At 33.2% G+C, this 27,698-nt stretch overlaps 3 protein-coding genes and 1 pseudogene across 5 annotated transcripts; 1 reads left to right on the forward strand and 3 right to left on the reverse strand.

The window, feature by feature from the left end:
* Nucleotides 1-1,334: 1,334 nt before the first annotated feature.
* LOC125580833 lies at nt 1,335-5,861 on the forward strand. Of its 3 annotated transcripts, XM_048746065.1 has the most exons (5): nt 1,335-2,626; nt 2,687-2,983; nt 4,121-4,468; nt 5,259-5,488; nt 5,571-5,861. In XM_048746065.1, exons 1-5 carry the CDS (start codon nt 2,047-2,049, stop codon nt 5,835-5,837), a joined length of 1,722 nt encoding a protein of 573 aa, XP_048602022.1. In that variant the 5' UTR covers nt 1,335-2,046; the 3' UTR covers nt 5,838-5,861. The 3 variants fall into 3 exon arrangements, with proteins under 3 accessions (XP_048602022.1, XP_048602020.1, XP_048602021.1); XM_048746063.1 differs by having other exon boundaries at nt 1,335-2,983; XM_048746064.1 differs by having other exon boundaries at nt 1,335-2,983; nt 5,574-5,861.
* A 24-nt stretch (nt 5,862-5,885) lies between these two features.
* Nucleotides 5,886-18,770, reverse strand: LOC106435634 (annotated as a pseudogene).
* Nucleotides 18,771-19,628: 858 nt separating this feature from the next.
* LOC106425524 (peroxidase 27) lies at nt 19,629-21,516 on the reverse strand. The gene is made up of 4 exons (XM_013866252.3): nt 20,823-21,516; nt 20,539-20,724; nt 20,289-20,448; nt 19,629-20,222 (listed from the first exon to the last, which is right to left on the reverse strand). Exons 1-4 carry the CDS (start codon nt 21,033-21,035, stop codon nt 19,822-19,824), a joined length of 960 nt encoding a protein of 319 aa, XP_013721706.1. The 5' UTR covers nt 21,036-21,516; the 3' UTR covers nt 19,629-19,821.
* Nucleotides 21,517-21,799: 283 nt separating this feature from the next.
* Nucleotides 21,800-23,689, reverse strand: LOC106404071 (pyruvate, phosphate dikinase regulatory protein 2). The gene is made up of 3 exons (XM_048746076.1): nt 22,874-23,689; nt 22,157-22,796; nt 21,800-22,065 (listed from the first exon to the last, which is right to left on the reverse strand). The coding sequence occupies exons 1-3, from the start codon at nt 23,240-23,242 to the stop codon at nt 21,959-21,961; spliced, it is 1,116 nt and encodes a 371-aa protein (XP_048602033.1). The 5' UTR covers nt 23,243-23,689; the 3' UTR covers nt 21,800-21,958.
* Between the last annotated feature and the right edge of the window lie 4,009 nt (nt 23,690-27,698).

The raw sequence follows: 27,698 nt of genomic DNA on the forward strand, positions 1-27,698 counted from the left end.
GAAAGAGTATCCTAGTGTGTTCCATGGCATCAACAAGAGAAGGAATTTATTGAGGTGGGCTCCTAGCTTGTAGGGCGAGAAGATAGTATCTTCATCGACTCTAAGAGAAACCATAAGACAATCATAGGCCTAAAGAATTCTACCAATATTAGTATTAATAACACAAGAATTGGAAAAATATCACAGTGGCTGCAAAAGATGTAAAGTACAATGGTCCACCTCCTTTAAATGTCTTGCTGATTTTCATTGTGACAGCTTCTACTCATTATGGTCCAAACAGTAGTCACTAAGCTAAGCTTCATAGATGATGATGATGATTATGCCACTTGTGAAGATCACATCCATCCACGTAGCTGAACCTCCCAAGCAAAAATTGAGAGAAGTAAGAACCAATGAGCCAAGAAGAGAGGTAAAAGCTTTTAAAGTCAACTGTTAACCATTTGCTTTCCTTCATCATCAGTTTTTGGACCAGCTCAGTACCATGGTAATTTCTTAAATTTTCATATCAATGGTCCAAGTCTTTTGCATTAGTATGCTCGTTCACATGTATGAAAATTCAGTAGGAGAACAAGAAGTCGCACACATGAAAAGCTACAAACTGTTACCATTTTCCAACTCAAACTTGGTGATTCTCAGCTAAACCAACCTTTCATCATTATCTTCAGCAAGACATTACCCTAGATCATCCAAACTAAAAGTAAACAAAAAGGAAGGAACCGAACATACAACTTTGACATTAACCACAGTAGGCCAAGCCAAGCATATGGATCATTTACTTGAGAGAACTTACGGCAAGAAATAAGCCACACAGATTAGAAAAAGAGTGCAACAAACTTAGTACAGTACTAAGTTAATATTAATACAATTTAAACCAGTATTAATGGAAGAGTACCTTCACAAAATAGTAGTGACGAGTGACGACTTTTGAGACCCTCTGGACCAATCCAAGACTAAGGATATGAGAGTTAAGTAACAGTTAGTTCATGTAGGGCCAAGAAACAGCTCAATATATTAGCTTTTAACTCCCAATTCTCTGGGTTGTGTTTTTCTTTTTCAGGTTTGATTTGGAATTTCTCTAAAGAGGTCACATTATTTTAAAATAAATTGATCAAAAATTGTATTGGACAAGGCAAGCAAAATCCATTGAGAAGATCACAACAACAACAACAAAAGAAAGGAACAAAAACGAAGAAAACAAACACACAACCACGGCGAGAGATAACTAAAATGTACTGGACTATTGGGCCCTTAATATATAGGCTAAATGGGCTATTATAGTCACGTCATTGCATGGGTATCTATCTATCCGGAAGCATAGTAATTTGTTTTAGGGGACTGATTTGCAATTTTTACAGATATTTTAGCTGTACAGAGAGAGAGAGAGAATCCTTTGAGCGCCCGCGCCTTTTTACCGGAGAGATGGCGAGCTCACAGTTCAGTTCAGGTATACGCAGATACAAAACTGTATACTTTGATTCATTTGCAGGGTGACGTGAATCAGGCAATATCAATGGTTTCTTATTATGCTTCGTCTTCAGAGCCGGCTCAGATTCGAGGGAAGACTGTTTATATTCAGTACTCTAATCGCCATGAGATTGTCAACAATCAGAGTCCTGGAGAGGTCCCTGGCAATGTCCTCTTTCTTGGTCACCTTTGAAGGAGTCCAATCTCACCAGTGTTTTAGTAGAAACCCGCAATGTTCAACTTGGCTCTTATAATTTTTAAAATACAGTTATAGCCTAATACATAACTTATACTAGGTTTTAGTGAAAAATAATACAACGTTTATTTGTTACAAATTGGTTTTAGTTTAATTAAAAATCTGTATATTTTCCAACATGTTTATAACCAAAAACTGCATCAAACACTCAAGATGACTTGACCTTTGAACAACTTTATTTATTATTAATAATTAGTCGTCTGAGGCCAAAATTTCCAACAAGGCTCTTTCTAGGCAGCTTCTTCTTCATCGTCATCTTCTTCTTTTTTCTTCTTTATAAAGACACTCTCTTGAGTGCCTCTCTTTCTCTCTCCCCTCCCTCTTTGATGGCTTTACTTTCATCATGTTGGCTAATCATAGAATCCATTGTGATTCAGGATGGTTTCTTGAAATGGTCCTACATGAGATTATACATGCACCCTCTTGTTCTCTTTCTTTGTCAACTTCTTCTATGGCTCTCTGTCTTCCTTTTATGGCTTGTCCCATACTTTCAAGCGTCTTACAGCTCCTTTTTATCGTTCTTGGTCACGTTCTCAAAGCTATTTAATAGTTTTCTACGAGTTATTATGAGTAGAAGGGAGGTTACTTATAATGTTGTGTCTAGGCAAGAGAACAAGAACACCCTTGTTAATTTCGAACTTTCTACGAGAATTCATAATCCTGTTCCTTCCTTTAGCTTTTCGTTTAAACATCAAGTTGATAGTCAATTAAAAGTTCTTCTAGTTCTCCAAGAAGGCAAGATTCTTGAAGATGAAGATTTTTGCAGTCAACTTGATCAAGAAGATGGTGCTGTTCATTTTCTTGATGCTAAGGAAAGCGAGGAGGAAGAAGACACTATTGACTTTGTTGACGTTGTGAACGTGGAGAATAATCTTGAGTTTGAACTTCAGACCATGCCAATGGATCAAGAAAATATATTTCCTTTAGTCAACAATGAAGAAGAAGAAGAAGAAGAAGAAGAAGAAGAAGAAGAAGAAGAAGAAGAAGAAGAAGAAGAAGAAGAAGAAGATATTGTTACCTCAAACGTTGGGAACTATCTATCTTCTCTAGAAGCTAGTGATGATATAAATTCACTCAATAGCGATGGAGATCAACCCTCTCCTTTTTCTATATCAAGCTTGGATTCAGTACTACAAGAATCGATTGTAATAGAGAATCCAACTCATCGAGATGAAGATGATGAAACCAATGAAGTATACAATACATACTGCCAAAGAATGAGATGGTATGACATCCTAAGCCGCGATAGAACATATGGACTAAGTAAGTCTTTTATTTTATTCCCTTTATTGGTTTTTTTTTTTTTTTGTCACAAACTACTTCCATTCATTCATTCATTAGTTAGGTGGTGGCATTAAAACAGCCTCACCCACCTCTCTTACAAGCAAGGACAAAGCCTGTTTTGCATACATATCAGCCTCTGCGTTCCTCATCCGAGGAATCCATACAAACACAATAGTCTCAAACTCTAAAGCTAATCGGAGGATATCCTCCACAATCCCATAAATTTCCAGTACTGGCTGGTCACTTATGATGGCGTTGATTAGTTGCCTAGAATCAGATTCAAACTGTGCCTCCCTTACGCCAAGGTTTCTACAAGCCTCCACTGCCTCTCTAAGCGCCATTCCCTCCGCTATCAGAGCCGACGAGGTAAAGCTGGTCCCTCTCTGTCCCATGGTCTTCATCCCCTGGTGTGTCACCACCCAACTCAAACCTGCAACTTTGCTTATTTCCAACCAAGATGCATCCGATCTTACCACTGTGGTTACCTGCGGAGGTGTTTCATGGGGAGGTCCTTGAGGTCTCTTCTCCTTTCTTGCTTGTGCCTCACTCCATTCCTTTGCTGCAACAATGGCCTGTGATAGTGAATCCGCTGGATTCCCAGCAAAATTTTCAAAGACATACTTGTTTCTTGCTTTCCACAAAGACCACATAATCCATGGCACTAACGGCGTTGTGGTGAGTCCTGTTGGAGGGAGACAAATTTGTTGGTGAATGTCCGTCCAATCTGCTCTTAAATCTGTCAATCCGCTAACCTCAAAGCTTCCGTCGAGCGGGGATACTCTCCACACTTCTCGAGCAAAAGGACAGTGAAACAGAAGATGATTGATAGATTCCGAGCTCCCGCAACGCTTGCATCTCGGATTCACGTTTAAATGTCTCTCCAAAAGTCGTTCTCCTACCGGTAGGATGCCCTTCAAACTCTTCCAGGTAAACATCTTTACTTTAGGTGCCAGCTTAAGATTCCACACTGATTTCCTTTATTGGTTAGCGACCGTAATCTACACTTACTCTACGCGTGTCATTTTATTACAAGTTACCATGTCATTTTATTACAAGTTACAGTTTATATCATATCATAATGTCATTGATGTTAAAATCCATTATTATCATTCCTAGGTGTGATGATGAACCAAGAAACGGCAAGTACTTTGAGCTTATGGGGAATAACAGCAGAGAAGAGGCTAAAACAAAGCATAGAGAAGGATCTTGAGCTAGTTTATATTGCTCAATCATGTTTATCATGGGAAGCTCTCCAGCATCAGTACTTAACAGTGAGAGATAGAATGAAAGCCTCTGATTCGAAAGGCGGGTCATATGAAGATGATATCTCTAAAGAATTTCAGAAGTTTCAGGTTTTATTAGAGAGATTTTTGGAAGATGAAAGGTGTGAAGGGAAAAGGGTATTGAGCTTTGTTCAAAGAAGGTTTGAGCTCATGAGCTTCTTTCAAGTCCCAAGACTTTCAGGTAACTGATTGATTTATTTATTTATCATAAACATTCACATCATATCCCTATTAATAATACTAAGAATTTTCTATAAACTTATATATATGTACTACTTTTCTTGGCGGGTTACATCGTGTATGAATTGAGAGTTCATACTATATAGTTTTTAATTACGTTGGTTGGAATCATAGAAACCATAATCTCATTTTTTGTTAGTAATATTATTATTTGATTATTCATTTATTCTCTTTTTTTTCTTACATAATAGTATATAAGTTGCGGCCAATTATAAGTTTTTAACAGGTTCCTTGACAATCAAAAGAGTAATGACTAAGCTCCTTAAGAAAGGTTTTAAAATTTCAAGCAGCTTTCATTTTAGATACGACGAATCTATCAATTAGTTTTAAAATATACTTGCAAATAAATTAAATATCATACAATATGGAATTGTAATTTGCATTAGTGATAGTCAAACTTCGGTTGTAACATGTAATGTGTCGACATAATCCTTTGACGTAGGTTGGTAGATAAGTCACACAACTCACAACAAGAACACACAACCTTATCTATTTTAACGTGTCTTATTCAACTAAAATCTCGAAGAATTGTCAACTCTATATGTTAACCAAGAAAAAATGTGCGACCATGATTCAAAGAAATGTCAATGATTAATTTGTTCAATTCATTTTGAGTTTGTCTTATAATTTCACATTACATCCTAAATTTTTTTTCATATATAAATTTCCAAGTTTATTTTAACTAACGTATCTAAGCGTTTTGGTCATTTTTTTGTTGTTGTCATTTTAAGGATATAAAAGGAAGGGACCACAGGAAGGTGGAAGAGAGAGTAATGAGAAACAAGTGCTGAAAGCAATAGAGAGATGCATTACAGTCTTCTATGACTTTGTGAAAGCAGACATCAAGAGGCCTTTGGTTTGGGAAAGACTTAAAATCTCATTCGTCAACTCTCCTCTTATGGAAGTGGAAGATCCTAGAGACATTATGCTTTTTCTTAACCTTAAAAATTTACTCCAAAAGGTAAAAATCTTCAAAAAAAATGTACTTTTCCAAATTTTTTACTTTTCTTACTAAAAATGTTAAAACATCTGGATTTATGAAGAAGGAACAATCATTGAAGGAGGCACAAGGGAAGAAGAAGAAGAAGATTTGGTTCAAGAAGAAGAAGAAATCTCCTTACATGAAAGAAGATGAAAACTCTATGTTCGTAACATTTATAAAGATAGAGTTAAAGCTTGTGTCTAGAGTTTTACAAATGTCTTTGGTCTCATCTTCTCACCTCAAATGGTGTCAACACAAGCTCAACAACATTGATTTCAATGGTGGCAAATTCTCTAGAACTTCCTCACCTGTTTTATTCCCATCTTAATATTATAAACTACTGTTTTCTTCACTTGTAACCATTGTTCCACTTTGTCAAGTCTATCACTTTAGTGTTACCTTAGAGAGAGCGCAAGAGAGATTTATAAAGAAGCTGACCCTTTACCACAAGGAGCTTACAAAGCATGCTAATTTGCCAAGCTTTCACAAAATCTACACAACTATGCTTCTTAACAATTCCAAAAGACAGATTCTTTACAGACACTAAAAGAAGAAAAAAAAAGAACTTTTATTTATTAACTCTCACCATTGATACTTAGCAGCAACAAGAACTTCTTCATAATTCTCAGCAGCATTATCCCAACTCAAATCTTGTGCCATCCCTCTCCTCAGAAGCCCTTCCCAACTCTCCTTATACTCTCTATATGTCAACAAACAGTTTCCCAAAGCATGAATCAGCTTACCTGCTTCCGCACTATCAAACGTCCACCCAAGACCAGTTTCACTATACGGATCAAACTGCTGAACCGTATCCCTCAACCCTCCCACTGCATGGACCACCGGAACGGTTCCATACTTCATCGCGTAAAGCTGGTTTAAACCGCACGGTTCGAACCTCGAAGGCATAAGCAGAACGTCAGCACCAGCTGTTATCCTGTGAGCTGTTCTAACCGAGAAACCAACCCATCCTCGTGCTTTGTCCCTGTACTGATACTCCATTCGTCTGAGGACCTCTTCAAGATCAGGTCTCCCTGAGCCTAACATAACCAGCTGAACATCCTGGCTCATCATCCACGGAACCGCCACAGTTATCAGATCAACACCTTTCTGGTGATCCAATCTTTCGATAAAACCGATCAGAGGAACGTCCGGTCTAACAAGTAAACCGACCTCTCTCTGTAACGCAGCTTTGCATTGAGGCTTGCCGATGTGAAGAGTCTCCAAGGAATAGTTTGTGTAGTCGTCAGAGTGCAGGTGAAGATCAAATTTGGGGTTCCATTCTTTTGTATCGATACCGTTCACAATGCCTCTAAACTTCCAGTCGTTTTCGTTTATGATGGTGTGAAGACCCCAGCCTCCTTCTAAGGTCTTAACCTCCCAGGAGTATCCATGCCTAACGGTGAGAACTCTATCCGCAGCTTTAAGACCAGCCGCGAAGATGTTGAAGTGCTCTCCTCCCACAGGGTCGTACAGCTTGAAGCTGTCCAAGTAATGCCCCGGTAGATCCACGTATGAGAAATCATCTACCGGTCCTCGACCCTATTTTACCACCAGCAGGTTAAAATATAAGAATGAAGTAAGATCATTTTTATTTTTATTTTTATGGAATGGAGAATTTTTACTAACCTGGTGAGCAATGTTGTGGATTACAAGAACAGAACGTGTGTATTTCATTAATCCGTGATCTCGGTAATAGGCTTTCAAGTAGACAGGGAGCAAAGCAGTGTGCCAATCATTTGCGATGAAAGCTTTTTTTTTTTTTTTTGATCAAACTAAACTTGCATTAATTTTAAATGTGTTTACACTCCAACAAAGGAGGATACAAAAAGGCTATTGACAGCCAAACAAACAACAACAACAACATAAAGGATATAATGGCGATACAAATCACAAGAATGAGCCATATGAAATCGTACCACAACAACATCATAAGCTTCTTTAAAGACCGCATCTAGTGTAACCCGTAGGATAATACACACTGCACCATACGAAAAGAAGATCATTCGATGGGAGCAAGATCCTTGCAATACCAACGAAACTTGTTCATCCAATTTACTCCATATAGGAAGAAATATTAGGAAAAAAGACTGATTCAAACGAGGGACAAACGGGAAATTAAAACCCGCCACATCCATATTCATCGGGATAAAGATGACAATGAGTTTCTCTTCTACCTGCCACCAAGAAGAGAGATACACAAACACAACACCAACATCCGGAATGAAACCCATAAGAGAACTGCATACTGCAGACGCTCGCGCCAAGGCGATATAAATGCTACTAAAGGTCACAAAGGTAGAACCAAATGAGACTAAGCCCATCGGTATATCACCAGCTAAGATCATGAACCTCAATTCCAACATCACCCATACAGATAGCTGTCTAAACCATTCTACAGTAGCAGAATAAGTAGTAAATAAAGAGCTAAGATGAGCATGAAGGACCTTACAACGACGACTGGTATGGAGGTCGAAACACCCAAATAGAGACCTGTATATCACAGGATAATGGAGCCCGTAGGCGAAACAAGTGTCATAGACACACCCAAATAGATACCTGTATACCACAGGAGAAAGGAGCCCGTAGGCAAAGGAAGTGTCGCTAGCAGACACCGGGAGACCACCACCACCACCACCACTTTTCTTTGTTGCCATCCTAAATGGAGGCTTTAGAGTTAAGATATGGGTAAGAGCTTGAAGAGATGGTATGAATGGCCGAAGAACAGTGATGATTCCACAAACACGAACCACAAGATTTGGATATAAACCTTTAGAACCAAATCTTGTAGCACCAAAGAACATAAAAGAAACAACACCACCACTGGCCAGATTTGGAAATCGAGTTTCCAGATTCTGAATATACGCTTGAGAGAGGGTGAATGGTGTGTCAAAGTGCAGGTGAACAACGAGGCGGAATGAAGCGTCGGGAGGATCCGGTGGTTCTAGCCGGGAGAGAGCTTCGAACGGCACCGGAGAAAACAAACACGGCGGCGGATCTGGTGGTTCGTGCGGAGTGAGAGCTTGCGTAAGAGACGACGAACACGGTTGCGGAGAGAGAGCTTCGAACGGCACCGGAGAAGGCAGAGACGGCGGCGGATCTGGAGGAGGGCGGGGTCGCAACGGAGGAGACGAGGGCCGGAGTGACGAAAGACGGGACACCATCACCATCGGAGCCATGGGAGAACTGCTTCAGAGTGTTGGAGGCTGGAGAACTGGATTGAACCTGAAAAGGAAATCCATGGAGGAGGCCACCTAGGGAAGAGCGTCAGAGAGAGAGAAACCTTTACTTGCGATGAAAGCCAAATTGCCATCTCCATAGCAGACACCTCCACTGGAACATACCAAGGAACCTGGACACAGAAACCAAAACTGGTATAAAGAGAAAGCAAAATTATGATATTGGAGCGCCAGAGGTTTTACCTCAGCAGCGGCTTTGCAAAACAAAACCATGCGCTTCAAGATATCCTGCATTCATTCACAAAAAGAAAACCATACTTTGTCGTTTGCTTCAAAGAAGCCAGTAGATAGAATTCACTCTCGTTTGTCTACAGTAACATTTTAACACCTATAAAAATCTGTAAAAATATTATTTTATATCTCCATGTAAACATAGGGTTACAATCGTCATTTTCCCACTCACTTACACACCACGCGCTCCACTTTCCACCTTCTTACTAATTTCGACATTCTTTTTGGTTTTTAGACTAATTCACTCTTGTTTTTTTGTGTGACTGTTCGTGTCTATTACACTATAGACAATTATTCTACTTTTTTTTTTTTATCAACTGACAATTATTCTACTAGTGCGAGGGATTAATTATTCTACTAGTGCGAGGGATTAACGAATGAAAGCTTACCGGTAGTGGACGCGTGATACGGAGGTGAACCGGAGGCGGAGGTGACAAAAGCGGTGGCGGAGGTGACTTGAGCGGAGGCTCAACGTAGAAATATGTTTTTTATTTGTTGTATTTTATAATTAATTAATAAAAATATTTTTTTTGTGGTTCATATTACTAATGAATAATGAAAATTATAACTGTATATTAGATATACTAGGATAAGACCCGCGGCTTGCGCGGGATTAAGTTATTATTTTTATTATATTTTGGAGAATGAAACAATAGTTTGGCTTCATTTGGATTACGGGTGTTCAATCCGGATATCGGGTTGGTTTCGGTTCGGTTCGGTTTTTTTCGGTATTTGGTTAGTAAAATATAACTACTATTCTAAATCCATATTTACTTTGACTTTAGTCTTTCACATACTTTTGAAAGATTTCAACTGGACGACTAAATTGATCAGCCAATCTTGTTGCTTTAAATCATTAGTGTTTATATATATATTATTTAATTTGAATATTTATTAAATAAAAATTCATATGCGTTATATTTTATGATCATTTGTAACTTATTATAACAAAAAAATAATCTATTGATCACAAAATTTTCAGAGTAGGAATATTCAAATTTCTAATAATATATAGACGTTTTGAAAAATTCAAATATAACATATAAGAAAAAATATAAATATTTTTATTATATATTTAATGTGATTTTTTTAATATCTTTCAATAATATAAAATTAAAAAAAAGAACTAAGATAACAAAATTGTTATCAAATATTTATTATTCATAATAATTAATTTTCATATATACGTTAATCATATTAGGTAATTTCGTAGCTTCTAATTAAGGAAAGTGCAAAAAAAATTTTGGTAGATTATTTATCAATTCGATAGTTAGTTTAATAAAAAATATAATGTAAGTCAAGATGGACCAACCTATTTTTCTAAGAATAGTATATTTTATATAGTCATTTATTAAATGAGAATTTATAATCATACAGTTCTATGATCATTCATATCATTTTATAACTGAATATTTAAATCATCGATAACAAAATTTTCAATGTGAAATCTTTAATAAGTTTATAATTTATAAATGTTTTTGAAAATTCATTGAAAGTTTTAATATTAAAATATTTATGTAATCTTATGGTATATAGTATAATCTATATATATATATAAATATATATGTTTTATTATTAAATGATATTTTTTACTCATATGGTTTTAAAATAATGTGTATCTTTTTATAATATTAAATAAAAGTTCATATTAATACAATTTTATGATCATTTGTAACTTATTATGACAAAAAAAATAATCTATTGATCACAAAATTTTCAGAGTGGGGATCTTCAAATTTCTAATAATTTATAGACGTTTTGAAAAATTCAAAATATAACATATAAGAAAAATTAAAAATGTTTTTATTATATATTTAATGTGATTTTTAAATATATTTTAATAATATAAAATTAAAAAAAGAACTAAGATACAAAAATTGTTATCAAATATTTATTATTCATTATAATTAATTTTCACATATACGTTAATCATATTAGGTAATTTCGTAGCTTTTATTTAAGGAAAGTGCAAAACATTTTTTGGTACGTTATTTATCAATTCGATAGTTAGTTTAATAAAAAGTGTAATATAAGTTAAGATGGACCAACCTATTTTTCTAGAAATAGTATATTTTGTATAGTTATTTATTAAATAAGAATTTATAATCATACGGTTCTATGATCGTTCATATCGTTTTATAACAAAATATTTAAATCATCGATAACAAAATTTTCAATCTGAAATCTTTAATAAGTTTATAATTTATAAATGTTCTTGAAAATTCATTGAAAGTTTTAATATTAAAATATTTATGTAATCTTATGGTATATAGTGTTTAATATATATATATATATATATTTATTTATTTATTTTATTATTAAATGATATTTTTTACTCATATGGTTTTAAAATCATGTGTATCTTCTTATAATAAAAATGTTAAACCATTGATCATTAATTTTTAACATAATAATTTTAATAGTTTTAGTCATTTATTGTCGTTTTTAAAAATTCAAAATATAACATATACGAAAAAATCTAAATTTTATTTTTATAGCTAATTTGATTGTTTAATTTATTTTAATAATATAAAATTAAACAAAAAATGATGGAGGAGATATACATTGTTATCAAATCTTTATTATTAAACTCATTAATTGGCATATATATATTAGTCATTTATGGTATTTCCGTAGGTTTTATTTAAGGAAAGAAAATATCATATCATATCATTATATCATATAGTTTGACCAACTTATGTATCTAACAACATATAAAAATCGAATGTGGACCTACTTATTTTTCAATTGAATGTAATTGACTACCTAATTGAGTGCCACCTATGCATTGGGATCTCTTTTAATTAATACAAAATTGAGGTTACATCTTTTCAAATGTTCCTCAATTAATATATAAGGGATTGTGTTCTAAATTTAGTAAATAAATACTTAAATTGATTTAGGTGGCTTTATAGTTTTCTTATCATTTTTATTAATTAACTATTAATAATACAGTATTAATAAATCTACATCGTTTATACTTATTCCAATTATATAGGAATATCAAGGATAAAAAATGATGAATAAATAATTTTATATCATTACTAAATGGTAGATGATTTCACTTATAGACAATAAGTATCAATCAAGAAATTTTGTCTACGTATATATAAATGTATGCATTATTTAGCATAAGCGAATGCATGTTTGTTATTTGTCAACATCCTAATCTATAGAGGAATTTAAGTATACCACGTAATGTTGATACTATAAGATAATTGAGTTCGATTGCATGTCACGTAACTAAAATTGAATTCCGTAATTCAACGCTTCGTAATGTCGTGGATTGCATGTCCCGTAATCGTTAACCGAGAGAGCAAATGTGGATGCAAGCCCATGTCCTCCATCGCTTATTGAGTAGAGTATGTGTGGGCTCTGGACACATCGTCAAAGCGGTGATGATTCACAAAGCCTCTCAACCAGCAATATCAACTGGACTCTCAAGACTTTAGATTCTTCCAGACTCAATCGTCCCCTTCTCTTTCCTGCGCTTAGGGATTGACTTGAATGAGATTACAGGTTTCTTGAGCTTCAAAAACCTTGTTCCTCTCTTCACTCTGTTATCATGTGTTTATAATCTACGCACAGCATTATGTTCAGCTGTTGCTTTTGCAAACCAGACTTTGTATTTCAAGTACTCTGCTGTGAGTTGGATATGAAATAAAATTGTTGACAAAAAAAAAAGATATAACATGTGAATAACAATAATACACCACAACATGGCTGTCTAATACCATGTGCAAGTGGAACGGTTGAACATATCTCAAATATAAAAACAAAAAAAAATAAGCAAAAATTAAGAACAAAGTAAGAATTTTTTTAAAATATATAAATACATTATGATAAAAACTTTAAAATTTTAGATATATTCCTAGATTAGAGTTTATAATTTTAAAGAAACATCAAACATAATTATTAACTTTTAAAATTTCTTAATTAATTAAATCGTCAAATATACTATTAATATTTTTTGAACAGGATCTAGAAATAACAATTATACTGTTATAAATGACACTTCCGAGAAACATAAATTGTAACATGTGAATGATTAATGTATAAGAAATGACTCATAATGTTGTTTTATATAGGAAATAATTGAAATATGAGTGATTTTAAGATGGCAAATCAAAAGAGAAAACTTATTTGGGTCCAACTTAATCAATGGTAATCCATGAGGTTATCTTTAATATTAATGGTAATCACTGAATGATCACACAATAAAAACGCTGATGTCAGCTGAACCATCCCATTGTATTTGTAAACATGCAATTGTATGCCATAGGTTTTAGTCTCTTTGTTTAGAGTTGACGTAAGCGGAAGCCTCTGATAAGATCATAATCATAACCAGATTAAACCAGTGTCAATTTGGTCAAAGGAAATAAAGAAATGGCGTAGTGTCTCCCTACATTGGTGGGAGGAAGTCTTCCACTTACTTGTTCAATATGTTAGTTGGAAGTTATGTGGTTATTGTGTCTGTGTATTAAAGAAACGTAAGTCTTATTGAATGATATGAAGAGAAAATTGTAGTATCTTATAGTATCAACATTACGCGGTATACTTAGAGTCCTCTAGATTAGGATGTTGACAAATAACAAACATGCATTCGCTTATGCTAAATAATGCATACAAGGAGACAAAATTTCTTGATTGCTACTTAACTAGCTAATCAATTAATTAGGGTCTTCCTATAATCTAGCTAGCTAATAAATATTGTCTATAAGTGTCTACCATTTAGTAATGATATAAAATTATTTATTCATCATTTTTTATCCTTGATATTCCTATATAATTGGAATAAGTATAAACATGTAGATTTATTAATACTGTGTTATTAATAGTTAATTAATAAAAATGATAAGAAAACTATAAAGCCACCTAAATCAATTTAAGTATTTATTTACTAAATTTAGAACACAATATATTTTTAAAGATATATAGTTATAATTATCATTATTCATTAGTAATATAAACCACATAAAAAGAATCATTTATATAATATATTAATAAACATAAATGTACATATATTATTTTATGCATACTTTTATACAAAATAACCCAATATAAGTGTTGAAGAGTATAAAATTATGATCCGTAAAAAATAAAAATACATTCGTGTGGATGTTCGGGTCAAATTCTAAAAATGAGTGATAAGATCAACATCTCAAAAATAAAATATAATTACTCAATATAAAGTATAAAATTATTATGTTTTTGAAATGTCATCTTAACCAATTATCTAATATAGATAAAGTTTTGAAATTTATATTAATATTTGTTTATAAAAGGTAAAACTAAATACCCGTGCGGGTGCACGGATCAAGCTCTAGTTTGTTTTTAATGCAGTGGCATAGACATGTAATTATTTAAGAAAAATCAGGGTTAAATATCAAATGTATTTCAGTTTTAATAGATTAGATTTCCAAAATTTATAAGTTTATATATATGTATACTCTAGATTAGGATGTTGACCAAAGGAAAAGATAGCAAACCTTAATCATATGTATACAAATCAGTAATACTGAATAATGAACGGATGACATAGTTCTCAAAACTATCATGTTCTCTTTAATTAACAAACGAACAAATTATCCGCGTAGTAATTATATTCCAACAAAAAAAAGCAATTGTACTGTTATTGTTATAAATGACACTTCCGAGAAACATAAATTGTAACATGTGAATGATTAATGTATAAGAAATGACTCATAATGTTGTTTTATATAGGAAATAATTGAAATATGAGTGATTTTAAGATGGCAAATCAAAAGAGAAAACTTATTTGGGTCCAACTTAATCCCTTATATATTAAAGGAGAAGCATCGTAATAAATGCATTCACACTATAATAGACACGTGGCAGCCTCACAATGATTTGATAATAAATATGTTAACGTGTTCACACTATATTCATAAATGTGTTCATACTATATACTTTTTATTTTTTTTAATATAAAACTTATGTGCATAGTTCAAATAAAACTTTAGATTTTTCGGTTCGATTCAAAACAAATAACGAATCAAAAGCTAAACTATATATATATATTATTTTTATTGTTTACGGATAAAGTTGGGCAAAATATTTATAAGTTTTGATTCAATTCGTTATCCGTTTTGATTTGAACCAAAAAATATAGACATCGTAACTTTACGAAGCAAATCAATTACTAAAATATAATTAAAAAAAACAAATCACAAATATCAATATTTTTAGAAACGGATATCAAATTTGATCTGTTATATGCATATATATACATATATGTACAGAATTATATATATATATATATGTTATATATATTATAGTTTATATAAGTTTTACAATATTTTTATGGATTAAATTTATTATATTAGGTATTAAAATTTAAAAAGTTAAATAATATTTTATTTTTGTAATAAAATGTTATTATTAAAATTTTCAATTATTTTTTAAATTTTATTTTTTATTTACGGATCAAATAAGATATTCTTTAAAATTCTAAATCATTTCGGATATCAGGGTCAATGCCTTTTTAATTTTTAATTTTTAATTAATTTTAATTTTATCTTTCATGTATTATTTAAAACAAAAATTTCATTTAATATTAATTAACAATATATTTATATATTTGTCATTTATTTTTATATACTTTTACATACATATACATGTGCACCTTGATGTGAACACTGTATAAGTATTTACCACCAGTGAAGTATCTATTTTTTTTTTGGAAGTTGAAATATTTTTTTTCTTAATGTTTCTTTCACTACCGACCAAATTATAGTAAAATGATTTGTCTTAATAATTTTTTTTCTTGAACTATTATCCATTTACAAACTATGAAGCCATTGGTTCGACATGACGATTATTTAAAATTTATAACATGAAAATAAATAAATAATAATAATTTTTGGATTTTACCGAAAAAACTAAAAAACAAACGTTCTAACAGAATAAACCAAAATAAATATTAATTTAAAATAATGGTTATATTTTAGGAGATTGAAAACCAAAAAAAAACTTAAAACCGAACCGATGTCCAGATTAAACAGATTTATTGTGTTTTTATTAAAAATAACAAAACTAATAATCACATTCCGCGTAAGGCGCGGGTTACTACCTAGTCAATGGTAATCCATGAGGTTATCTTTTATATTAATGGTAATCACTGAATGATCACACAATAAAGACGCTGATGTCAGCTGAACCATCCCATTGTATTTGTAACATGCAATTGTATGCCATACGTTTTAGAGTTGACGTAAGCGGAAGCCTCTGATAAGATCATAATTATAACCAGATTAAACCAGTGTCAATTTGGTCAAAGGAAATAGAGAAATGGCGTAGTGTCTCCCTACATTGGTGGGAGGAAGTCTTCCACTTACTTGTTCAATATGTTAGTTGGACATTATGTGGTTATTGTGTCTGTGTATTAAAGAAACGTGAGTCTTATTGAATGATATGAAGAGAAAATTGTAGTAACTTGTTTTTTAAAGTATCAGCCTCAAAAAGAATAATCAAAACATTTATCAATTAATACGGCATGTTACTAAGAGCACCTTCTATATATGTTACTTCTTATTCAAGAACTATTGAACTGAAGTTCTAAAAGTTTGAGATATCCAACAATAATATTTAATCAGTATTTTATATTTTAATGTTTGTCGAGAAATTTATTGAGAACTCTTCGATGGAAGTCCTATGTATCTTAAAACTCTTCACGATCCCTCTAAACTTCCAGTCATTTTCGCTTATGATGTTGTGAAGACCCCAGCCTCCTTCTAAGGTCTTAACCTCCCAGGAGTATCCATGGCTAACGGTGTGAACTCTATCCGCAGCTTTGAGACCAGCCGCGAAGATGTTGAAGTGCTCTCTTCCGACAGGGTCTTACAGCTTGAAGCTGTCCAAGTAATGCCCCGGTAGATCCACGTATGAGAAATCATGTACCGGTCCTCGACCCTATTTTACCATCAGCAGGTTAAAATATAAGAACGAAGTAAGATCATTTTATTTTAATGGAAAGGAGAATTTTTACTAACCTGGTGAGCGATGTTGTGGATTACAAGAAGAGAACGTGTGTATTTCATTAATCCGTGATCTCGGCAATAGGCTTTCAGGTAGACAGGGAGCAAAGCAGTGTGCCAATCATTTGCAATGAAAGCTAAATTTCCATCTCCATAGCACACATCTACACAAGGAACCTGGACACAGAAACCAAAATTGGTATAAGGAGAAAGCAAAATTATGATATTGGAGCAGAGGTTTTACCTCAACAGCGGCTTTGCAAAATAAAACCATCCGCTTCAAGATGTCCTGCATTCATTCACAAAAAAAAAACATAATTAATATATACATGTAGGTAGAGAAGAGGGTGAATAAAATAATCTTACGAGTCTGTTTCCACCGTAAATGTTATTACTGAGATGCCGGAACACAGGACTATCAATGAAAACAAAATCCACACCATGGAAGTACATTACTTCCATATCCTGCAGTAAAGTAAAGTGTGCTCCATATGAATATACACTCTACCTCAAATATTTTAAATGTTAATTTATTAACAGCTGTTATACCTGCCCAGCCACCTCATATCTCTTCCGTACCCCTACATCTTTAGCTTCTTCATACTCTGCATACCGAGGAACCACAACCTAACAAGCAAAGTAACGAAAAATGATATTCACTAACAAGTTTGAGTGAGACGGAAACTTGCACTCTGTGATGAATATTACCATAACCCTATGTCCAAGGCGAGCCAAAGCCTTTGGCAAAGCACCTGCTACATCTCCAAGGCCACCTATCAAATCAAACAAAACAACAAGGGGGAGTCATGACCTGTTTTGGAAAATGGAGCACACTCTGCGGCTACCAGTATCACATTCATGACATTTGCTTCGGCCAGTGGAGATGGCTTCTCTTCATCCCTCACAGGTTCATTAGTATCACTGCTGGCTTCTTCTTCATGTGTTTTTTCCTCTTTTGTTTCCATGTACTCCTCGGTCTTTATACTTGGTGTTTTTGTCAGGTAAGAGGATAGTGGATCTGACCAAAACGCACCAGCACGAGAGTTACAGGATCAGAAGTTTGCTTAGAAGACGGTTTATAAGGAGGATCTACACTAGAGGCTACTACTACGCTAGACCAAGGTTTCCCACTACTGGCTACACCGGATGGGGAAGAAGATTGCACAGAGGCTGAGCTTTGTTTGCTTCTCTCTAGAGGAGAAGTCTTGTTAGCTTCTGGTAATTTGTTCAAAAATGACTTGCCATAATTGCTTGGGCTAACACTAGCGTTTCCATTCTCCTCTTTCTTAATTGCACTCACAGAAGAAGAAGAGCCATAGTCTTCTTTGGCAGAAGGTTTTGCATGATCCAAGTTAGGAGTGGTGTCTTTTATAGATGAGACCAGCTTCCTCTGAAAGAGTAACAGGATTAGGTGAAGTGAAAGAATCTTAAAGACAAGTGGCAAAGAGCAATTCAATGCATCCCATCTTAAATATACTCAAGAGCAGCCTCCAGCAAAAGCAGATTAATTAGAGTAGAGTTAAGCATCGAGTTCATTCAGATCCTTGCACAATCACCATATCTTCATCACATTCTCACTAACAGCTCCGGAATATGAAAAAAAAGAAAGAAAGAATAAGACTTTTTTCACAATGTAAGTTGAAACGCAATCTATCAAAGTCAGTTCCAAAATTACAAGGAAGGATCGAAATATCTACCTGGTGACGGAGGTTTCTTAGCATATCAAGAACCTTCTTGCTCTTGTCGATGTGAAGAGGAACTCTTTGCCCAAATGGGGCCCTGAGAAGATATCACCATAAACTCACTTTCATCGCGTGATAATCAATGAGAGTATAATATTTTATTTTTGATAATAATAATAATAATATATACCATAAATATTCATCTGATTATAATGTTTTTGTTACTAGTTTTATACCTGGTTCATAGTTGAACACCGTCCAAATGTTTTAAAAGATACACTATACAATAATAGACATTTTACATTTTAAAACATGAAAATTATATAGTAATCACCCTCCCGAAAAGTTTATTGCATTAGGATAAACACCTTCCCGTTTGGTAAATAATGTTGAGGTTTTATTTTTGTTTCACAAAAATGTCCTCTTATATTTCTAATGTAGAATTTGTCAAAAAAAAAAAAATTATAATGTAGAATTTTAAATAAGAATTCAGTTTTTTTTCTTATTATTTTATTAATTAGAAAAATATATTTATTTAGTAACATAGGATAAATTAGAGTTTTAAAATACTTTTTAATATGTTTGGAAAATTTTCAAATAACACTTCTTATGAAAAAGATATAAGTATATATATCATATTGTAATGCTCCTAATAGCTTTTACCATATACATTACTCATAGTGAATTTCAGAAACAATATTCTTTCTTTTTTCTGTCAGCAAACAATATTCTTTTAAATTCAAATTTTGATCTCAATTTTCTTTTTCTTTTTTAAAGATTATCTCAATTTTATAAAAACTTTATGACATGTACTTTTGCAAGAAAAAAAATTGAATGCATATAAAGCTTATCAATTCAATGTTCATGCAACTTTATTGAAACTTTTGATAAACTGAAATATTTCTAAAGAACTTTATGTATTTCGAAGACTATACGTCGAGGAACCTACATGCTCTGGAAGTAATAACTGAGATATACGATTTTTATTCAGAACAATCAATAATACAATCTCTTTTGGAAAAAGTACAAAGGCTTTATGTTTGACAAATTAAATACAGCTTTATTCCCAAGAAACACCAATCACATATAGTTTTTTAACGTTTTAAAAAAGAAGAAGCAAACCATAAGAATCAAACTCGGCGAGAGATCGTCATTCTTTTAATCTCTTAGTTAGGAACACGACACATCTTGCGGATCTCCCCGGTACGACCAGTAAGAACCCCGATCCGACCCATTTTCACCATTGAGACACCAAAGTCATGAAAGAAGGTTGACCCACGTGCCTGCTGCAAGACATAAGCCCTAGTCTTTGAGTTGTCCAATAGAGCAGCATCCGACTGGAAAAGCCCTCTTCTCTTAGCCACTAACTTGAAGTAGCTCACGTCGAATGTCTTGAAACTTCCTGGATCCATCTCTAGAGCCGTCGTTGTATCTGTTGGCTTGCATTTCTTCCTGAGGTTAGCTGCGTACTCTGAGTCCAAACTCGGGTCGCTGTCTCCTCTCCCGGTGAAGTTGTAAAGACGGTTTGTCATTAGAGGACAATGTCCCATCCCAATAGTGTGTCCACCTTTATAAAAAAACACAAAATAATTTGTTTTCCATATACCAAACTAAATCATTCACTTGTCCGTACCTGAAAGGATGACCAAATCTTTCTCGCTGAGTCCCTTTGTGCGAAAATCAATGATAAGCTTGGCGATGTTATCAAAAGGTGATGGCAAGTTGACCTCATTGATATTAGAAACCCTACCGTCTCTTCTTCCCGTTTCAACTTCCCATGACGGTCCTTCAAGCTACATATATATATATATTCGTAGTTAATTCAAAGAAGTCTTTTAATGTAGATTTTTTTTTTTATGATTGATCATGTGAAGGTTACTTACTGCAACCATTGCGTCCCTAGCGATAAGGGCTAAGATATCAGAGCATGAAACTATTCCCGGACACACTTTTTCTAAAGCCGCCTTGGAATCGTCTATGATGCCAAACCCTCGAAGGCTTAGGTTAGGAACCGCATTTTTCTCGGCTTGATTGTTCGATGAATCTAACAAAACTGATCCATCACAACCCTGTTGATATTTATGATCCACTCATTAGACTATCGCTTCACCCACAGTGATAACAAAGTGCGATGTAATGAAGTATATTAAAGTCAAGAGTCACTTACCCTAACGAAGCAGTCGTGGAAGAACATTCTGAGCAAAGGAGCACCAAGTGTAGGAGCTTTCTTCATGGCAGCAAACACGACCTTTCTAACTATACCCTCGGCATGTGGGCATGTTTTGCTGTAGAAGCCTACTTTCAAGCCTTGTGCATTGGCCTCAGCTAGCAACAACACTAAGAGAAAGCAAGAGACCACTAGTCGCTTCGATGCAACCATTAAAAAAAAAATGCTATTTAGCTATCTTAGCTTTTGTTTTTTTGCTCAATTGGTGATGAATTGTTGATGAAGACTGAAGGTATTTATACTGAATTATGTAAACAGAAATTGTGAATTATACTATGAGAGTTTGTGGTTAGAACATTGATATTAATTTAACATCAAAACGTAGTTGACTATCATAGGTCTGCGGTGGAATGCTTGTTGTCTTTATGATGTTTGTTATGCTCAAATCATTGTTCACAGAAATAAAATGAAGGCAATTTGACAAAAGTCGTCTCTTGTTTGTGTATATACTATTTGTATGTTTGCATAGATATAATACTTATGTTTTTGTTTTCAAATGCATGATGCTGCCACTGGCACCAGAAGGAAATGGCTGCCAAATTTTACAAAATCTCAAAAACACAACGTTAATTTGTGTGTTAACTACGGGAAAACACACAATATAAACTTTTTTTTGAAACAAGACAGAAAATATAAACATATGTTAAAATAGTATACTAATTAAACACTTGTAAGTATTTAATTAAATTTATATTTTTAATCTTATTAAGTATTTACATATATTAATTCTCGGACGTTATAGCAACGTGTATAATATTTGTCAACGAAATGTTTGAGTCTTGGACGTTATCGCAAACAATTATTTGCATGTTCTTCCAATTACAACCATCATTTGACCGCTACGTTTTAACCTTTTTTCTAGGTAGCAAGCGTCATGTCTTTAGCATGCTATTACTCATGTGGATGAACAGATTAACTAGCAATCATAAAATCATAATCAAATAGAAATAATTTACTAAAGTGACGACGTAGACAGTATTACTATTACCTATTGAAAAGTTCGTGAAGGAATCCAAAAACGTCAACTTAACACATACAAGTTGCAGTTTTATGAAAACTCTAGCAAACTGTTACGCTTAGAAGCGTTTTGATATACAAGGTACAGAAGTACTACTGTCGCTACTGTCATGGTACAGCCGCAGAATCACAGCTGCGGTTTCTTCTATCGCTTTATTCGTCACATCTGCAACCCCCCCCCCAAAGAATAACTATGATGATATTGAATGAAGAAAAATAGTAAAATCAGAGTGTGCAACAGCTGTTATTGTTATTACCTATTACCGCCCATCCAGGGTTTTTCTCATAAATTTTTGACGCAAAATCAAGTTCTTTCCGAACGAGATCGAAGCCAGAGTATCTGTTCTCTCCTTCCGTATCCACACCTAACGTTTTAGCCCTTGTTCTCCTAATCGCTTGCAGCACAACAAGTTGAATCGTCAACGCGAAAACTTTCCTCGGTTCAACCTCGAAAAGCGTCTTGGGCGGTTCCACACCCATCACAAACGGCACATTAGCGACTTTGTAACCCTTTTGAGCAATGTAAGTGGACAGCGGCGTCTTTCCGGTCCGGGAAACACCAACGAGAATGATGTCAGCCTTGCCTAAGTTCTCGGGCAAAGTCCCATCGTCTTGCTTGATGGTAAACTCAATGGCTTCGATTCTTTTGAAATAAGCATCGTTGAGAGTCTTGACCCTCCCGGGCGCTCCACGGGTGAGACCAGATGGAGAAACACCCAAGTGAGACGCTATCCCTTCGATGATTGGTCCCAATATATCAACGGAAAGCACTCCCAACTGATCACAAGCTTCTTTAGCGGATTTGGACATAGAAGGATTGGCTAAAGTGTAGAAACACATCGCCTTTTGCTTCGCCGCCTGATTTATAATCTCTAACAGCTTCTCCTCATCCTCCACCTGCCCCAAAAAAAACAGAGATCTCATTTTAATTTTTTTTTTTTTAAAAAAGGATGAGACTTTAAGTGTTTAAGTACCCAAGAGAAGAGATGTGTGTTGACAGAACATCCGCGATTGACCAGTCGATCTTCGAATTGCCCCAACGCGGCGTTGACGGAGTGCTCCGCCGTCCACCCTGTCCCGTCGGAAACCAAATATATAGACTTTCCCGCCGCCACGTCATCGCCGTCGACCGCAGACGTCTTCCTATCAGACTCCTCCGTCGTTGCTTGACGGTGAGGTGCGTTGATCGGACGGTCAATGATCTTGACGCCGGAGCGTAAAGCTCGGGCCATGGACCATCGGTTCAGTTTGGAGCTAGCCTTCAGCTTCGGAGAGCGAGGACTCGAAGCTGCCACCGGAGGAGATTCGGAATCAGGTTCGGGATGGCCTTGTCGTGAATCCATCGTGAAATGATCAACACATTCGTCTGTTTACGTCTCTCCATCTTGTTTACGCCGGTCTCAATTCTTATCCAATCACGCCGCCCCAAACGCTTTTTACCGCTAAATTGAATTTTAAGCGTTTCAATGACCTTTTTGTTTTAGCGTTTTACAATTAGATTTTGACGGAAATGTCCTCATTTGATACTTGGGCTTTCAAAAGTCCAGTTCAATCTAGTGTGGCTTTTATGGTTGTCAGATTATTTGGGCCTTAATGCAAGAAAACAGCCCATATGGGTGGTGGAGGAAGCGTTTCTTCGACATGTATTATTGCTTTTGGGCTTCTTTGTCTGAAAACATCTATTCTAACAAAATATTAAGTCATGACTTCTTGTCCATGTGTGATTTTTTTTATAAAAAATGGACTATCTGCTAGAGTTGGTCACATTACATTTTTTAATTATTGATAATCTTGATATTAAATAAGAGACATTAGTATAATCTGATGTATTCCCTTAACGATCGGAACCAACTTATCTCACAGTTATGTAGAGATCAATCAATATATTACCTCTGGGTCTTCAGACCCATTAGAAAAATCTGGGTAGGACATGTTTGAACCATCCTAATCATATAAAGTTAAAAGTCTTTAAATTATCCAAAAAAGATTATAGGCTTCAGTATATAAAATATTTACCAAAAATTCAATATTTTCGAATAGGTAAACACATGGATTTTGAGAAAATTTCAAAAAAAAATAAAATTATTGTTTTAATGCATAGTTGCATGCTGGACTAACATATGATGATGTTCAAAGAGGTTTGGGCCCTTTGTTGTATCCATTTTTCAAGAAAATAGTTATCTTGTAGTAGTTATTTGATCGATTTATAGAGTATTATGAAGTTTTACTAAATTAATTGATAAAGAAATTATAACGATTCTCATATAGCATAAAAAAGAGCTTAAAATACATTAATACAAATATAGAATGTGGTTAGAAAATTTTAAAACAACAGTAAAGATTATAGGCTTTAGTATATAAAGTATATACCAAAAACTCAATATTTTCGAAGGGGTTAACACATGAATTTTGAGAAAATTTCAAAAAATATGACAATATTGTTTTAATGCATAGTTGTATCCTGCACAAACATATGATGATGTTCAAAGAGTTCTGGAGCCTTTGTTGTCTCCGGTTTTCAAGAAAATTGTTATTTTATAGTGGTTATTCCATCGATTTTGGGAGTGTTATGAAGTTTTACTAAATTAATTGATAAACAAATTATAAAGATTCCCATTTACCATGAAAAAAGCTTAAAATATATTAATACAAATGTAGAATGTGGTTAGAAATTTTAAAATAACACTAAAGATTATAGGCTTTCAGTATATAAAGTACTTACCAAAAACTCAATATTTTCGAAGGGGTTACACATGGATTTTGAGAAAATTTCAAAAAATATGGCAATATTGTTTTAATGCATAGTTGCGCACTAACATATGATGATGTTCAAAGAGGTTTAGAGCCTTTGTTGTCTCCGTTTTTCAAAAAAATAGTTATTTTATAGTAGTTATTTCATCGATTTAGGGAGTATTATGAAGTTTTACTAAATTAATTGATAAACAATATATAACGATTCCCAAATACCATGAAAAAGAGCTTACAATATATTAATACAAATGTAGAATGTGGTTAGAAATTTGAAAACAACACTAAAGATTATAGGCTTTCAGTATATAAAGTATTTACCAAAAACTCAATATTTTCGAAGGGGGTTAAACACATGGATTTTGAGAAAATTTCAGAAAATATGAAAATATTGTTTTAATTCATAGTTGCATCCTGCACTAACCTATGACGATGTTCAAAGAGGTTTGGATCCTTTGTTGTCTCCGGTTTTCAAGAAAATAGTTTTTTATAGTAGTTATTCCATCGATTTAGGAAGTATTATGAACTTTTACTAAATTAATTGATAAACTAATTATAACGATTTCCGTATACCATGAAAAATAGCTTAAAATAAATAAATACAAATGTAGAATGTGGTTAAAATTTTTAAAACAACACTAAAGATTATAGACTTTCAATATACAAAGTACTTACCAAAAACTGAATATTTTCGAAGGGGTTAACACATGGATTTTGAGAAAATTACAAAAAATATGACAATATTTTTTTAATGCATAGTTGTATCCTGCACAAAAATATGATGATGTTCAAAGAGTTTTGGAGCCTTTGTTGTCTCCGTTTTTCGAGAAAATTATTATTTTATAGTGGTTATTCCATCGATTTAGGGAGTATTATGAAGTTTTACTAGATTAATTGATAAAAAAATTATAACGATTCTTATATACCATGAAAAAGAACTTGAAATATATTAATACAAATGTTGAATGTGGTTAGAAATTTTAAAACAACACTAAAGATTATAGGCTTTAAGTATATAAAGTATTTACCAAAAACTCAATATTTTCAAAGGGGTTAACACATGGATTTTGAGAAAATTTCGAAAAATATGACAGTATGTTTTAATGCATAGTTGCATCCTGCACTAACATATGATAATGTTCAAAGAGGTTTGGAGCCTTTGTTGTCTCTGTTTTTCAAAAAAATAATTATTTCATTGGTTTAGGGAGTATTATGAAGTTTTACTAAATTAATTGATTAAAAAATATAACGATTCCCATATACCATGAAATAGAGCTTAAAATACATTAATACAAATGTAGAATATGGTTGAAATTTTAAAATAACACTAAGGATTATAGGCTTTCAGTATATAAAGTATTTACCAAAAACTCAATATTTTCAAAGGGGTTAACACATGGATTTTGAGAAAATTTCAAAAAAATGAAAATATTGTTTTAATGCATAGTTGTATCCTGCACTATTATATGATGATGTTCAAAGAGGCTTGGAGCCTTTGTTGTCTCCTGTTTTCAAGAAAATAATTATTTCATCGATTTAGGGAGTATTACAAAGTTTTACTAAATTAATTGATAAACAAATTATAGCGACTCTCATATAGCATGAAAAAGAGCTTAAAATACATTAATACAAATATAGAATTTGGTTAGAAATTTTAAAACAACAGTAAAGATTATAGGCTTTAGTATATAAAGTATATACCAAAAACTCAATATTTTCGAAGGGGTTAACACATGAATTTTGAGAAAATTTCAAAAAATATGAAAATATTGTTTTAGTGCATAGTTTCATCCTGCACTAACCTATGATGGTGTTCAAAGAGGTTTGGAGCCTTTGTTGTCTCCGTTTTTCAAGAAAATAGTTATTTTATAGTAGTTATTTCATCGATTTATGGAGTATTATAAAGTTTTACTAAATTAATTGATAAAAAAATTATAAGGATTCCCATATACCATGAAAAAGAACTTAAAATACATTAATACAAATGTAGAATTTGGTTAGATATTTTAAAACAACACTAAAGATTATAGGCTTCAATATATAAATTATTTACCAAAACTCAATATTTTCGAAAAGGTTAACACATTGATTTTGAGAAAATTTCAATAAATATGACAATATTGTTTTAATGCATAGTTGCATCCTGCATTAACCAATGATGATGTTCAAAGAGGTTTGGAGCCTTTGTTGTCTCCGTTTTTCAAGAAAAAAGTGATTTTATAGTGGCTATTCCATCGATTTAGGGAGTATTATGAAGTTTTAGTAAATTATTGATAAAACAATTATAACGATTCCCATATACCATGAAAAAAGCTTAAAATACATTAATACAAATGTAGAATGTGGTTAAAAATTTAAGACAACACTAAAGATTATAGGCTTTCAGTATATAAAGTACTTACCAAAAACTCAATATTTTCGAAGGGGTTAACAAATGGATTTTGAGAAAATTTCAAAAAATATGACAATATTGTTTTAATGCATAGTTGTATCCTGCACAAACATATGATGATGTTTAAAGAGTTCTGGAGCCTTTGTTGTCCCCGGTTTTCAAGAAAATTGTTATTTTATAGTCGTTATTCCATCGATTTAAGGAGTATTATGAAGTTTTACTAAATTAATTGATAAACAATATATAACGATTCCTATATACCATGAAAAAGAGCTTACAATATATTAATACAAATGTAGAATGTGCTTAGAAATTTTAAAACAACACTAAACATTATAGGCTTTCAGTATATAAAGTATTTACCAAAAACTCAATATTTTTGAAGGGGGACACATGGATTTTGAGAAAATTTCAAAAAATATGAAAATATTGTTTTAATGCATAGTTGCATCCTGCACTAGCCTATGACGATGTTCAAAGAGGTTTGGAGCCTTTGTTGTCTCCTTTTTTCAAGAAAATAGTTATTCCATAGATTTAGGGAGTATTATGAAGTTTTACTAAATTAATTGATAAACAAATTATAATGATTTCCGTATACCATGAAAAAGAGCTTAAAATACATAAATACAAATGTAGAATGTGGTTAAATTTTTTAAAAC

The sequence above is a fragment of the Brassica napus genome, chromosome C1 (assembly GCF_020379485.1).
Source record: "Brassica napus cultivar Da-Ae chromosome C1, Da-Ae, whole genome shotgun sequence".
NCBI classification, from domain to species: domain Eukaryota; kingdom Viridiplantae; phylum Streptophyta; class Magnoliopsida; order Brassicales; family Brassicaceae; genus Brassica; species Brassica napus.

What these genes read in the sequence shown, in the direction of transcription:
- LOC125580833 (XM_048746063.1), top strand. Translation starts at nt 2,047, where the DNA reads ATGGCTTTACTTTCATCATGTTGGCTAATCATAGAATCCATTGTGATT. An exon ending in CGATAGAACATATGGACTAA is followed by an intron (nt 2,984 to 4,120) that starts GTAAGTCTTTTA and finishes TATCATTCCTAG; the next exon opens with GTGTGATGATGAACCAAGAA. An exon ending in TCAAGTCCCAAGACTTTCAG is followed by an intron (nt 4,469 to 5,258) that starts GTAACTGATTGA and finishes TGTCATTTTAAG; the next exon opens with GATATAAAAGGAAGGGACCA.
- LOC106425524 (XM_013866252.3), bottom strand. Translation starts at nt 21,035, where the DNA reads ATGGTTGCATCGAAGCGACTAGTGGTCTCTTGCTTTCTCTTAGTGTTG. An exon ending in TCCACGACTGCTTCGTTAGG is followed by an intron (nt 20,725 to 20,822) that starts GTAAGTGACTCT and finishes AAATATCAACAG; the next exon opens with GGTTGTGATGGATCAGTTTT. An exon ending in CTAGGGACGCAATGGTTGCA is followed by an intron (nt 20,449 to 20,538) that starts GTAAGTAACCTT and finishes ATATATATGTAG; the next exon opens with CTTGAAGGACCGTCATGGGA.
- LOC106404071 (XM_048746076.1), bottom strand. Translation starts at nt 23,242, where the DNA reads ATGGATTCACGACAAGGCCATCCCGAACCTGATTCCGAATCTCCTCCG. An exon ending in ACACACATCTCTTCTCTTGG is followed by an intron (nt 22,797 to 22,873) that starts GTACTTAAACAC and finishes TTTTTGGGGCAG; the next exon opens with GTGGAGGATGAGGAGAAGCT. An exon ending in CCCTGGATGGGCGGTAATAG is followed by an intron (nt 22,066 to 22,156) that starts GTAATAACAATA and finishes GGGGGGTTGCAG; the next exon opens with ATGTGACGAATAAAGCGATA.